General features: G+C 40.7%; 1 protein-coding gene and 1 long non-coding RNA gene across 2 annotated transcripts in view; one reads left to right on the forward strand and one right to left on the reverse strand.

Annotated features, from left to right (window-relative positions):
* Positions 1–15,686, forward strand: part of LOC134342322 (cytochrome b5 reductase 4) — a 150,192-nt gene that overhangs the window by 96,735 nt on the left and 37,771 nt on the right. The window contains 2 exon segments of the mRNA XM_063040309.1: positions 4,695–4,842; positions 9,096–9,182. Coding sequence (XP_062896379.1) covers positions 4,695–4,842; positions 9,096–9,182 — 235 coding nt within the window.
* LOC134342324 (uncharacterized) overlaps positions 15,098–15,686 on the reverse strand; it is a 115,265-nt gene continuing 114,676 nt past the window's right edge. Inside the window, exon 4 of the long non-coding RNA XR_010016999.1 lies at positions 15,098–15,421. This is a non-coding gene — a long non-coding RNA (uncharacterized LOC134342324). The remainder of the gene's footprint in view (positions 15,422–15,686) is intronic.

Genomic DNA, 15,686 nt, shown 5'->3' on the forward strand with positions numbered 1-15,686 from the left:
TTAAAGCATTTCAAAAAGGATCGATAGCTACAATTTATAAATGGTTATTGAATTTACGAATTATATCTAACGATAAAATTTAAGGTGCTTGGGAATTGGAATTTCAAGAGTTACTTTCAGATAATTAATGGAGTAAAATTTTTCACTTGGTAAATACTTCATCTATTTGTGCCTGTAATTCCTTGATACAGATCAAGGTAGTGCATCGGGCACATATGTCAAAGGATAAATTAGCCTGTATTTTTCCCGATATCAATCCTATTTGTGATAGATGTAATATTGAGGTGGCCACTTTAACTCATATGTTTTGGTCTTGCATAAAGGTGGAACATTTTTGGAAAGATGTCTTTAAAACTTTATTAAAAGTCTTGGATCTGGACTTACAACCTGTGACGAGAATACACATAAATTAAGATGTTTGCTGGCCTGGGATAGCACCAGTGGCATCAGCAGTTGGTCTGCCACCTGTCCTCAGGGGAGGGAGAGATAAGGAACACAATGAGCAGCATTTGGAGATGTTAATGAAGGAGCCATCAGTCTGGGTATTGTCAAGATCGGCTCCCCCTTTGAACCCTGAACTGTTTGAAGTGATGGACAGGCGATACCCCTGCAGGGGGATAAAAAGGGACAGGTTCACTAAGGCTGGACACACATGACACTCGAGGTAACGAGACCCTGGAAGCGGTGCGCCTCTCACGAGTTGGTGGGAAGTACCGGGCCATAAACGCACAGGGTGAAAAGGTACGATCAGCGGGAACCCGGTGTGTGTGTCCACCCTCGCTTGGGTGCCGGGTTCACTGCAGAGGATCGACCGCATCTGGAGGAGGGGTCACAGTCGGTGACCTCAGGTGACATCACAAAGGACCCGCCCGAAAGCTGCTTGTGAGCAATATCACCGGTCTGTGAGTGGAAGCCGTTCTGAATGATCAGTCATTCTCGTTCTCTCTCTCCCTCCCCCCACGTTGTCCATCGCCATGGCAACGATTACTGCAAACTGAACTAAATTGGACTGAACTTTGTGTCACTTTGAAATTGGTCATTTACCCTAGACAACGATAGAGCTTGATTGATGCTGTTATCTTAATTCTGTGCACATGTGTGTTTATCATTGCTGAACTGTTGCATTTATTATCCTTTCGACTACTGTGTTGCTTGTTTCTTTAATAAAACTTTCTTAGTTCTAGTAATCCAGACTCCAACTGAGTGATCCATTTCTGCTGGTTTGGCAACCCAGTTACGGGGTACGTAACAAACCAAATTTACTTACAGCAATTTTTGGGATTATTCCATCGGAAGTAGGATATATTCCTGTTTCCGCTCAGCGGATGATCGCCTTTTCAACTTTATTGGCTAGGAGAGCCATTTTACTTAAATGGAAGGATCCTAATCCACCTACTGTTTTTTATTGACTTTCCTCCATGTCCTGTTTAAGTTTAGAGAAAATAAGAAGTTGGACATTTGATACATCCTTTAAATTTGAAGAAATCTAGCGACTTTTTATTCAATATTCTCATATGATTTGATTTTTGTACTGACTCTCTTCCAGTTATTCTTCTGAAGTTTTGGATTTGATCAGAAAGTCTTTCTTTTCTTGGTTTTACTCTCAGGATGGACTGCCCAGTCCTCTTTTTTTTCTTTTTTGTTTATATAGAAGTGTTTTTTTTTCCCCACATAAAAATTTCAAAAGTCTTTTTTCTCTTCATGAAATGATAAGAGGAGAATTAATTATTTTTCCTTATTATACATTCTATCAGGTTAATACTATGCATGATTTTGATAATGTTTATGTCACTTTCTTTATGTATTGATATATATAATTGAGATAATTCTCCTTGTTCGTATATATGCTCTTTTTAAATCAATAAAAAGATACTAAAAGAAAAAGGAGAAATTTTTCTGCTTAAAATATCGGGGTCAGGGTAGTATGGAACAGTAATCAACATTTTTTAAAGAAAGGGTAAAAGAAAACTTGACATTGTTTTTGGAAGATGTCACTGTGTGTAAGTAAATTAATACCATGGTAATATAAAAGGAAAACAGATGACAACAAAAACTTAGTGTATAAAGGATCACCAGTGAAATGCAAAAAATGATTTATCATAAATACTGATTAAATAAAATAACAATTAAAAGCCAGAGAATTGAAAATTTAAAATATTTAATTGAGCCTTTTCCCTTGTCCCAGACTTTTTTTTGTTCTTTGCTCCCCTTTCTTTTGCTCTTTCTATACTTCTTTGGCAATTATAGATATTGTATATCTAAAATTCAAAGCCAGAAATTGTTAGCAATATTCAGCAAGTAATCCTACCTCTGTAGGAAAAGAAACAATGTGAAGCAGCCATTGGGTCAGAGACCCTTCATCAGAACTGAAAAGAAAACAAGTTGGTAAAACTGCGGGAGGTGGAGTAGGGGAATGTCTCAAGTGTAAAACAAGTGTGACCAAGCTCCAAACAAAGCTAGCAGGTCAGTGACTGACTGGGAGCAGTTAGAGTGAGAACATTGACTGAATAAGGGTGGTAAATTGAATTAGAAAGTATCCACATGATACTAAGATAGGTGGTGTTGTGGATGATGAGGTAGGTTTTCAAAACTTGCAGAGAGATTTAGGACAGTTAGAAGAGTGGGCTGAAAGATGGCAGATGGAGTTTAATGCTGAAAAATGTGAGGTGCTACATTTTGGTAGAACTAATCAAAATAGGACATACATGGTAAATGGTAGGGCATTAAAGAATGTTTTAGAACAGAGGGATCGAGGAATAATGGTGCATAGTTCCCTGAAGATGGAATCTCATGTGGATAGGGTGGTGAAGAAAGCTTTTGGTTTGCTGGCCTTTATTAATCAGAGCATTGAGTATAGGAGTTGGGATGTAATGTTGAATTTGTATAAGGCTTTGGTAAGGCCAAATCTGGAGTATTGTGTACAGCTCTGGTCACCGAATTATAGGAAGGATGTCAATAAAATTAAGAGAGTACAGAGGAGGTTTACTAAAGTGTTGCCTGGGTTTCATCTCCTAAGTTACAGTGAAAGGTTGAACAAGTTAGGTCTTTATTCTTTGGAGTGTAGAAGATTGAGGGGGGACGTGATAGAGGTATTTAATATTATGAGGAGGATTGATAGAGTTGACGTGGATAGGCTTTTTCTATTGAGAGTAGGGAAGATTCAAACAAGAGGGCATGGGTTGAGAATTAGAGGACAAAAGTTTAGGGGTAACATGAGGGGGAACTTCTTTACTCAGAGAGTGGTAGCTCTGTGGAATGAGCTTCCAGCAGAAGTGGTTGAGGCAGGTTCTATGTTGTCGTTTAAAGTTAAATTGGATAGATATATGGACAGGAAAGGAATGGAGGGTTATGGGCTGAGTGCAGGTCGGTGGGAATAGGAATAGAATAGAATAGAGTTCAGCACGGACTAGAAGAGCCGAGATGGCCTGTTTCCGTGCTGTAATTGTTATATGGTTATATGAAGAATGTACAGTTACAGGAGGATATGTCCAGGCCAGGCATCTACATCCGGTGGGTGGGAGCTGAGTTGCTTTGCTGGATGGCCGAAACTGACAAAGGCAGCATGTTACCCGAGGTTGCAGAATTCAATATTGAATTTAGTAGTACTAGTACAATCACTTGAGTTGAGTATGATGTTCTGCTGAGGGGATGTGAGTGGATTCCCTTAGTGGAGTGTGCCTGTATATGACTGTGGGGAGGTTCATGCATAGGCAGCAACCACATGATCCTTGGCAGGTCAGGGTTCAGGGACGTAGAAGACTACTGGGGACCCTTCACAGTGGCAGCTGCCTTTTGCTTGTACTGCCATTGTGATGTGGCATCATCTCCCACCAGCTGCACTGTTGAGGTCTTGGTTGGATTGTTGTTTGTCTGGACCCACCCCTTTGGCCTTACACTACAGCTGACCCTGGAGCCAAGGCTGAATTCCAGGCGGTATCACACTCAGTATATCAGGAACTCTTGTGTCTCTCTACCACAATAAGTTGACAATCCTTGGAGAGAATTTTGAGTTTAGAAGGTTGTAATGTACTCAGACCGAAGTCGAGGTGCTCTGCTTCAGACTTTGCATTGTGCCTCACTGTGACAGTGCAGGAGGCTACAGACCAGGGAGTGGGAGTGGGGTGAGGAATTAAGTGGCAGGAAATGAGAAGCTGGAGTTTGTCCCTGCAGAGTTAACACACATGCTCTGCAAATCGATCACCCAGGCTGTGTTTGGTTTCTCCAAAGGGAACACGGAATGGAATACACCAGACTGGAAGAATAGCTGCTTCACCTGGAAAGGTTGTATGGTTCCCTGGATGGTTGGTAGGGAAAAGGTGAAAGGGCAAGTTTGGTAATGTCTGCAGTTGCAAGGGAAAATGTTGTAAGAAAGGGAGTGGTTGGTGGGAATGGAGGAGTGGACCAGGAAATTATGTGGGGAACAGTCCCTGTGAAGTGCTGAAAGGGGAGAGGGACATGTCCAATTCTGATGGAAGGTCGTGGACCTGAAGATTAACTTTCTCTCTCCACAGATAGTGCCTGGCCTGCTGAACTTTTTCACCATTCTGTCTTTAACATTCCTATATTAGGTATCTTTCATATTTTAATAGCTTGTCAGGCCTTCTGTTAATGAAAAGAACTTTTAGTTTGAAAGCTTCTAGCAATATTTTCAACTGCTTCTCTCAAAACATTAAATTGTTTTATTTTATCTAAAGGTGATTCTGTGTCCTTGAGTAGCCCAGGCGGCAACTTCAAATGCACTCAACTTAATGGAATAACTGAGCTTATCCTTTTGGCTGCTGGTACAGGGTTCACTCCAATGATTAAACTTATAGGCTTTGCCTTGAAGATTTCGTATTTCAGGTGAGCTTAATCAGTGTGACTTAAAACTTGTCAAATTGTAATAACTTTTCAGTGTAACAGGTTTCTGTTTCGTTCAGCAGTTTTGGCCTTGTATCACGAGCAGCTGAAATCCAGTATAACCTTTTTAGTAGGAGGCAAAAGGAAATATGATCCATGCTACCTGTGCAAATAATTGGTTAAATTTTTTTTAATGTAATCTTGAAGAAAAAATATTACAATTAAAATATATAGTTCAAAGATATTTTAAGCAAGGGTAAAGTCACATAACTTATTGTGCAGTAATATTTACAGGTATCTGTCTGCTCAGCAGGTACTTCTACCATATGGTCCCCTCTGTTCCAGTTATTTTGGAATTGTAGATAAGTAGTTTTAAATCCAAATTACTAATTTAATGTTTAAAGAATAAAAAGACAAACAACTATGTTTGTCGGGAACAACTACAGTTCCCGAACCACGTTTCCCAAGGAGTCATTGGAATGCATAGAGGGAGAGAGAGTTCAAAAGCAGCAAGCAGGAGCAGTTGGCACGTGTGGTGCGCCACAGTTCCTGGGGATTCTTTGGATTGTGCATAATTAGGAACTTGGCAAGATCCAATTAAAAAGTTTGGCTTTAGCAGAGCAGCCATTGTGTGAGTGGGCCACTGTTAGAGTGGAGAGTTAAGGCTTTAGATTAGCGGTCGCCAACCGGTTGATCGCGATCGACCAGTTGATCTTTGAGACTTCCCCAATAGATCCTGAAAAACATGAAAAATAAATAAACAAATACTGTTGTAATGTGAGCATTATAAAAATATGTAATACTAATTAGGATAATGGTAATATAGCAATACTCCAGCTACTGAAAGTAGAGAGAGATTATTTCCGGGTTGTGGGGTTTTTGTTCCGTTCTTTCTGCCCCGTGCGCATGTGTGTAGCTCCCCCACCATGCACCGTGGTAGAAAAGACCGGAAGTAAAACCCTGCAACCCGGAAGCAACCTCGCTTTACAAACAGCTTTCCGTAGCAGTGTTGCGGGAGTATTGCTATATTACTATCATCCTATTTTGTATTAACTTATCTTTATAATGTTCACATTACAACACTTCTCCCCCTTTAAATTCCAACATTCCCCAAATGTAAATAACTGGGAAACAAAAAACAGTGGTGTCATTATCTTGCATACCTCTGAAACTTATACTAGTGTCTCAGTAACCGTTTACCAATACAAAACACCTGAAAAGCATGGCAGATTCAACATTCAGTCTAACAAAGGAAACTGTCCATTCAAATATTCAGTCTGGCAGGAGGTTTGCGAGGGCGCTGTGCTGCAACAGATGAAAATTATGAAATCTAAGTACAAGAGCTGTCTTACTGACAGACACCTCACAAACTGTCTCAAACTGGCTGTCTGTAGTTATGAGCCAAATTTCAGGGAACTAGCAGAAAGTATTCAGCCCCAGTCATCACACTGAGTGCAACAGTCAATTTTTATTCATTTATTTTTCATGTTGAAATAAAATTAAATAATGAAACATAGAATTAAAGGTGTTGTAATGTGAGCATAATAAAAATAAGTGATACTAATTAAGGTAATGGTAATATAGCAATACTTCCGCTACAGAAAGCTGTTTGTAAAGAGAGGTTGTTTCCGGGTTGTGGGGTTTTACTTCCAGTCTTTTCTGCCCGGTGCACATGCGTGTGACTAAACAATTTAGTAGGTCGATCTTGCCTTTCACTAAGGCCATGGGTAGGGGATCTTGGGCTTCAAAAGGTTGGTGATCACTACTTTAGATCATCGATGCTTTACGAGAGGCCTAGACCATAGGTAAGTTTTTCTCCCCCCCATTATTTTTCTTTCTTATTGCACATTATTAGTGGAGATGGCAGACAGGATAGTGAAGTGCTCCTCTTGTGACATGTGAGGAGGGAGGGAGACCTTCAGTGTCCCTGACAACTACACCTGCAAGAAGTACATCCTGTTGCAGCTCCTAAACAGACTGTGTTCGAGTTGAGCTGGAACTGAATGAACTCCAGATCATTTGGGAGGCTGAGGGGTTGACAGACAGGACATACAATGAGGTAGTTATACCCAAGGTGCAGGACACAAGTAACTGCATGACGGTCAGGAGGGAGAAAGGGGATAGGCAGTCAGTGCAGAGTACCCTTGTGACTGTTCCCCTCAACAACAGGTATACCTATTTGGATACTGTTGGGGGATCCCCTAGCAGAGGTACGTCATAGTGGTCAGGTCTGTAGCATTGAGTCTGCGTCTATGGTTAAGAAGGGAAGGTGGGGGGAGGGAATAAGAGGCGAGCTGTAGTGATAGGGGATGCTTTGGTAGAGGATCAAGTCCATAGCATCCTTAAATTGGAGGGAGAGCAGCCCGAGGTCGTGGTCCATGTCATTTGTACCAACAAGGCCCTGCAAAGTGCATTCAGGGAGTTGGGTGCTAAGTTAAGGTACAGGATTGTGATCTCAGGATTGCTAGTGAGGACAGAAATAGTAAGATTATACAGTTTAACATGTGGCTAAGGAGATGGTGCAGGAGAGAGGGCTTCAGATTTTGGATAATTGAAGTTAGGATCTGTATACAAGGGATGGCAAAATGTTGCTAATCTTGTATACAAAGTCAGGATTCAAAAGCTTGAGCATGGTGGGACTAATGGTCTGTGCTGCAAGTATTGTAGGAAAAATGGATGAGCTTGGGGCATGGATCAGCATGAGGATGAATGACATTATAGCCATTAGTAAGACTTGGTTGCAGGAGGGGTAGGGCTGACAGCTCAATTTTGCAGGGTTCTGTTGTTTTAGATATGATAGAGCAAGATGAATTAAAGGGGGAGGGATGCATTACTAGTCAGGGAGAATGTCATGGGAGTGCCGAGACTGAAGAGCTTGTCTATTCAGGTTTTATCGGTAGAACTGAGGAATAAGAAAGGGATGACCACATTAATGGGATTATATTATAGATATAATATAATCCAACAGTTCGAGGGATTAGGAGGAGCAAATTTGTACAGAGATTGCAGACTGTTGCGAAAAAAAAGGTTGTGATAGAAGGTGATCTTGATTTCCCACATTTTGACTGGTAATTCCATACTGTAAAAGGGCTGGATGGGATAGACTTTGTCAAATATGTTGAGGTAAGTTTCCTTAATCAGTACATGAAATGCCAACTAGAGAGAGTGAGATACTAGATCTCCTATTAGGGAAGAGAGAAGCAGGTGACCGAAGTTTGTGTAAGAGAGAGCACTTTGCATTTAGTGATTATAATGCTAATAATTTCAAGGTAATTATGGGAAAATGTAGGTCTGGTCCTCATGTTGAGATTCTGTATTGAAGAAAGGCCAAGTTTGATGGTATCAGAAAGGATCTGGCAAGTGTGGATAGGGACAGGTTGTTTATTGGCAACGGTGTGCTTGGTAAGTGGCAGGCCTTCAACAGTGAAATTTTGACAGCACAGAGTTTGTATGTTCCTGTCAGAATAAAAGGATAACATGTCGATGGGACTAGATAGCTTAATGGTTCAGCATGGACTAGATTGGCTGAAGGGCATGTTTTTGTGCCATAGTGTTCTATCCCTTTATGGCATGCTCATCCTGTCATTATTTTCACCTTGTTCATTCCACCCCATCCTTGTCTGTCTTTAAAATTTGTTCACTAAAATGCTTCCTTACAACCTTGCCAATTTTGGTTCTGCAGTTTGTTTTAGTATTTGTTCATTATGCTGCCATGCTATCGAGGTTGTCATGGAAATGCTTTTGGAGCAGTGCACTGGCAAAATCAGGTGGTCCAATTCCAGAGCATCGGTAGAAGGGATGTTGAACTAAATTGTAAAACTGACATTTGCTTTTTTTATTTTAATGATTGGGACCAGACCCTTCAATCATTCATATCCCAATATCTGAGACTGATAGTCATTTACTGAGAATATTTTGGACATAATATTAAATTAAACAGACTTCATTATCCTAGATCAAAGGTTACATTTATAGTCTCAGCAATTGGTCTCCATTGCAGGTTAGTCCGTTGTCTTGAAAACACAGTTTTTATTTATCAAGAAACAAATGCATAGACAGCAAAGGATCCCTCCAGTGTTTTACTGTATCTGATCTTTTTTTGTTTTCATTGTTTACTGCGGTTTTCCGGTGTGCCTTCCCCTAAATCAATGTGGAAACTGCAAACTGCCTACACTGCCATTATTTCAATCAAATGCCTTTAGTCAATTGAAAAGTCAAGTAACAAGAAGGTAATATTGCTTTTTTTTTTGTTTTAGAAAAATCCTGTTGCTGTTCTTTAACAAGGAAGAAAAGGATATTTTGTGGAAGGATCAATTGGACAATTTAACCTCAAAAGACAAAAGGTAACATTATCAAACTAAGATGCATATTTGTACTGCATAAATAAGCCCTTTGGCCCACTATATCCATGACAAGTTTTGTATTTGCCCTACCCTAGTATCATTTATCTGCATTTGGTCTTTAGCCTTCTATGCCTTGGCAATTTAAATGCTTACCTAGATGCTGCTTAAATGTTGTGTAGGTATCTGCTACCATCACTAGCTCAGGCATTGCATTCCAGATTCCAGCAATTTCAAAAGTTTAAAAAAAAAATCCTCCTTGAATCATAAGACTGTGTAGGTACAGGGTGAGAGATTGAAGGTTTATCTTAAACATCCTCACTAAGGGTAAAAGGTTTTTTCTATCTACCCTATCTGTCCCCTCATCATTTTATATATCTATGTCAGGTTGTTCCTCGGACACTTCTAGTCCATGAAAAATAAATAAGCCTGTCCATTCTTCTTTTATAACTGAACTAGTTCAATCCAAGTAACGTTCTGGTTAATCTGCCTGGAATCCTCTCCAGGACAATCAGATCCTCTTTACGATGTTGCAATCAAATTGTCCAATACTGGAGAGCTGGCCTAATCAATGATGTAAAATGATGTCCCTGTCCTCTATTATAAGCCACAGCTAATGAAAGCAAGCATCCTATCTGCTTCTTCATCACCTTATCTGCCTATGCTGCCCTATTATAGGATCTATAAACCTGTAACCCAAGGTCCCTCTGTTCATCAACACTCCATAGGGTCCTATCATTTATAATGAATGTCCTACCCTTGTTTGACCTTCCAAAATGCATCATTCTGCACTTGTTAGGATAAATCTCACCTACCATTTCTCTGTGCAACTTTCCAGATGATTTTAAGTTTTCTTATGGATAAGTTGTTGATTGGAAGTGTTAAGTTGGGAGAAGGAACTGAGAAACTAGGTTGGGTGACATGTGAGAGCCTTATAAAAAAAAGGCCATCTTGGGTATTCCTGCAAGAATGAAAGACAAGGAGGCTTGGGAACCTTGGATAACAAGAGAAACTCAAGTTCTACCAAAATAAAAATGGAAAGGGCCTTGAGGAATTTAAAGAAAGTGAGAAGGTACTTAAATAATGAATTAGGGCTAACATTGGCCATGAAGTGCCCATGACAAATGAAAGGTAGAAGATTTCCAAGGCACTTTATTATGTATTTGAATAGTACGAGGATAGCCACAGAATGGCAAAGGAGGGGATCTATGCCTGGAGTCGGAGGAAGTGGGTGATGTTCTAAAAAGGATACTCCTCACCATCATCCATATCCACCAAAAAGAACATGGTTCATGGTGAGGAGTATGTTAATGTTTATTGGCATGTCAGTATTTAAAAAGGAGCAAGTATTGGGTCTTTTGGAAAAACAACAACATGAATAAGGCTCCAGAGCTAGATGGAATCTATCCTCAGAAACCAAAGGGAGTAAAGGAGATTACTGGAACCTTGACAGAATCTCAGACACAAGCGAGATTCAGAAGACACGAGCTCTGACCAGAGACCAGTCCAGACATCGGAAGTTTGAGAGGAAGCAATCTCAGTCAGGTCCACTGCCTGAATAGATATAGGGAGCAGTGGGTCACAGCAGCGCTCTAGAACTTTGACCAGTGACCAATCCATGTTGGAGATAGATTAGCAAGAGCAAATTAAAGGAAGGCAGGTTCAAGCACAGCGACCACATCTGAATGGATAGAGTCAGAGTGGTGACCTTGAGGTTTTAGCTCTTGGAGGCTTAATCAATGAGAAGCTTCAGTCAGAAAAATCAAAAAAAAGCTCCAGGTTAAGTTTTTGTCCCTCCCTTCACGTTCAGCTAGGTCTGTAGAAGTGCCAAGCAGGATAGTGGAATGCTTCTCTTGCGGGATGTGGGAAGGCAAGGAGACCTCCAGTGTCCCTGAAGACTACAACTGCAGGAACTGCATCCAGTTGCAGCTTCTAACAATCCATGATAAGGATTTGGAGTTGGAACTGGATGAACTCCAGACCATTCAGGAGGCTGAAGGGTGATAGATAGGACATATAGAGAGGTAGTTACATCCAAGGTGCAGGACACAGGAAACAGGGTGACAGGAAGGGAAAGGAGGTGACGGAGCCAGTTCAGAGTACCCCTGTGGCCATCCCCCTCAACAACTGGTACATCACATTGGATATTGTTTGGGGAGGGATTTGTTAATTAGGGGAATGAACAGGTGGTTCTGTAGGCAAGCACAAGATTTCTGGATTGTATGATGCCTCCTGGGTACCAGGGGCAGGGCATTTCAGATCAAGTCCTCAGCTTTCTTAAGTGGAAGGGAGAACAGCTAGAGGACATGGTGCATGTAGGTACCAATGGCATGGGTAGGACGAGTGAAAAGGTTCTGCAAAGGGAGTTCATGGAGTTAGATGCTAAGTTAAAGGCAGGACCTCCAGGGTTACGAGTCCCATAATGCCTTACAAAGTCAGCATGGTTTCCTTCAGGGAAAATCCTGCCTGATGAACCTGTTGGAATCCTTTGAGGAGATTACAAGTAGGATAGATAAAAGGGATGTAGTAGATGTTATATATTTGGACTTTCAGAAGGCCTTTGACAAGCATCAGGCTGCTTACCAAGTTAAGAGCCCACGCTATTACAGGAAAGTTACTAAAATGGTTAGAGCATTGGCTGATTGGTAGGAAACAACGAGTGGGAATAAAAGGATCCTTTTAACTTGCAGATTGAGTCAGTGGTGAGAAAGGCAAATGCCCTGTTAGCATTCATTTCAAGAGCTCTAGAATACAAGAGCAAGGATGTGATGCTGAGGCTTTATAAGGCACTGGTAAGGCCTCACCTTGAGTATTGTGAACAGTTTTGGGTCCCTCATCTTAGAAATAATGTGCTGGCATTGGAGAGGGTTCAGAGGAGGTTCACAAGGATGATTCCAGGAATGAAAGGGTTATCATACGAGGAACTTTTGATTGCTCTGGTTCTGTACTTGCTGGAATGCAGAAGGATGCGGGCGGGGGGGTGGGGAATCTCATTGAAACCTTTCGAATGTTGAAAGGCCTAGACAGAGTAGATGTGGAAAGGATGTTTCCTATGCTGGGAGAGCTTAGGACAAGAGGGCACAGCTCAGGATAGAGGGGTGCCCTTTCAAAACAGATGCAGAGAAATTTCTTCAGCCAAGTGGTGGTGAATTTGTGGAATTCGTTGGCATATGCAGCTGTGGAGGCCAGGTTGTTGGCTGTATTTAAGGCAGAGATTGATAGGTTCTTGATTAGACATGGCATCAAAGGTTACGGGGTGAAGCCTGGGAACTGGGGCTGAGGAGGATATAGGAAAAAAAAGGATCAGCCATGATTGAATGACAGAGCAGACTCAATGAGTCAGATGGCCTAATTCTGCTCCTATGTCTTATGGTTGTGATCTCAGGATTGCTACCTATGCCACATGCTAATGAGGCCAGAACTAAGAAGATTATACCATTTAATATGTGGCTAAAGAGTTGGTGTAGGAGGGAGGGCATAAGATTTTTGGATCATTAGGCTCTCTTCCAGACTTGGTGGGACAGTAGTGACGGTTTGCACCTGAATTGGTGGCGGACTAATATCCTAGTGGGAAAGTCCTGGTGCAGGTCATTGGGAGTCGGCAGTTTCAATGGTTTCAGCATGGACTAGATGGGCCAAAGGACCTGCTTTTCTACTGTATTTCTGTATAGCTCTGTGATTCTATGGAAAACTGCCAGTGTTATTCCTTTAAGAAGGACAACACAAACAAACAAGAGAATTATAAATTGGTGAACTTCCTATCAGTGTTCGGAAAATTACCGGAGATCTTTGGGAACAGGATTTACTTGCCTTTGGAAACGCATGGACTTGTTGAGCAGTCAGCATAGCTTTATGTATCCTTGGAATGGCCAGAAAGTTGATCGAATTTTTTGTTGCGGAAATGACAAAGTTAATTGAAGGCAGGCTATTGGATATTGCCTATGGCAAGGTTCTTCATGGTAGGCTGGTCCAGAAGATTAAGGCACAAAGTATCCACAATGAGTTGGTAAGTTTGAAATAAAATTAGTGTGGTTGAAGAAGATGTGTTAGTGGTGAAGGGGCTGATGTCTGTGACCACTGGTGTTCCAGAGAGATTAGTGCTGGGACATCTGCATATTTAACTGTCAGAATAAAAAAAACAGGGGTAATGGGTTTAGGGAACCTTGGTTTTAGGGAGATAGAGGCCCTGGTTAAGAAGGAAGTGCATTGTAGGTTTAGGCAAGGAGTCGTCAATGAGGCACTTGAGTATACGAAATGCAAGAGAACACTCAGGAAGAAAATCCGGAGCACTAAAAGAAAGGTGGTGAGAGTGTGGAACAAGCTGCAGTGGAAGTGGTGAATACAGGTTCAATTTCAACATCTAAGAGTAATTTTATTTATTTATTTATTTATTTTTAAAAAGAGAATAGGTTTGTGGATTGGAGGGCTAAAGTCCAAATGCAGGTCAATAAGACTAGGTAGATGAATAGATGGGCTGAAGGGCCTGTTTCTGTGGAGACACAGGAGAGGGTGCAAAGACACTCATCAAGAAGTTGCCTGAATTGGAGTGTTTTTGCTACAAGTTAGGTATGTACAAACTTGGCTTGTTTTCCCAAGAGCATCCTAGGGTGAGGGGTGACCTGAGAGAATTGTGCACAATTATGAGAAGAATAAGTTGAGTAGATAGTCAGAAAAGAGAGGGATATGGTCTATGTGCAGGCACCGTAGATGGGATTAGTTAATTGGCTTCATAGTCAGTAAGGACATGGTGGGCATAGGGCATGTTGTACTGTTTATGTTCTATGCCATAAAAATCCTCTTAAAAATCATTCTTGTTGTCCATAATGCCACTAGTACAACTACAACTAATCATTTTCCTCATTTCTATTCAAATCATTAACATATCACAAATTTCAAGGTTCTACTATCAATCCCTATGGTATACCACTGGTCACAGATTTCCAATCAGAAAAACAAACTTCTACCACCTGAAGCATCTCACTGCTCACAACTCAAAAATGCTCCAATTATTATGACTCTGTTTCCTATCCATTAAATAATCCTTAGACCATATAAATGTATGACCACAATACCACTTAATTAATGTCATGTTACTCTAATGATGGCCTTTTGAAAATCCAAATAATTTTGAAAGTTCATTGTGTTGTTCACCCTTATCTACAGTAAATTTTGTTTTAGCTGTTTATTTTTCATCTTCTGCTTTAGTGTCAGTAGAAGAGAGCAAATGTTCTATTTCTAAACATTCATTTTCAAAAATATTGAATGTTATGGAGAAATTTTGTAAGAAACAAATTAGAGAACATGTTTCAAGTAAAAATTTGATTACTTTGTAGGTATATATCCCAGTGCATAAATAAACAAAGATGCTACTGATAAATGACATAATAAGTTGAATGAACTAAACTGATTAACTGAAACAAAAATGGTTGTAGTAGGAATCAAACTGGGTGAAGGACAATCAAACTAAAAGGTGAGGGTGTGGTAGATGTGACAGTTTAACTTTCAAATCATCAATTCTTACACCATGGCAAGAGTGAGCATAGCAACAAGGCACAAAGTGGTCATCCTGCATCAGCAAAGTCTCTCCCAAGCAGAAATTTTCCAGCAGACAGATTCAAGATGGGTTGTTGAAGCTCTTCTGAAGGATAAAGGAACGGGAAAGGTTGGGGACCAAAATGCGGTGGTCGGCCACAGAAACTGAGTGCAGCGGACGAATTGACTATTTCTTACATCCTTCACATACAGTTGAAGTCAGAAGTTTACATACACCTCAGCCAAATGCATTTAAACTCAGTTTTTCACAATTCCTGACATTTAATCCTGGAAAATATTCCCCGTCTTAGGTCAATTAGGATCACTACTTTATTTTAAGAATGTGAAATGTCAGAATAATAGTAGAGAGAATGATTTATTTCAGCTTTTATTTCTTTCATCATTTTCCCAGTGGGTCAGAAGTTTACATACACTTTATTAGTATTTGGTAGCATTGCCTTTATATTGTTTAACTTGGGTCAAATGTTTTGGGCCACCTTCCACAAGCTGCTCAAAGTAAGTTGCTGGAATTTTGTTCCATTCCTCCAGACAGAACTGGTGTAACTGAGTCAGGTTTGTAGGCCTCCTTGCTCGCACATGTGTTTTCAGTTCTGCCTACAAAATTTCCATCGGATTGAGGTCAGAAAATGATGTCAAGTCCGGTTCATCCTTGGGAGCAATTTCCAAAGGCCTGAAGGTACCACGTTCATCTGTAACAAACAATAGTACGCAAGTATAAACACCATGGGACCACGCAGCTGTCATACTGCTCAGGAAGGAGACGCATTCTGTCTGCTAGAGATGAATGTACTGTGGCGTGAAAAGTGCAAATCAATCCCAGAACAACAGCAAAGGACCTTGTGAAGATGCTGGAAGAAACAGGTAGACAAGTATCTATATCCACAGTAAAACGAGTCCTATAATTGACATAACCTGAAAGGCTGCTCAGCAAGGAAGAAGCCAGTGCTCCAAAAT

This window comes from Mobula hypostoma, chromosome 2 (genome assembly GCF_963921235.1).
Source record: "Mobula hypostoma chromosome 2, sMobHyp1.1, whole genome shotgun sequence".
NCBI classification, from domain to species: domain Eukaryota; kingdom Metazoa; phylum Chordata; class Chondrichthyes; order Myliobatiformes; family Myliobatidae; genus Mobula; species Mobula hypostoma.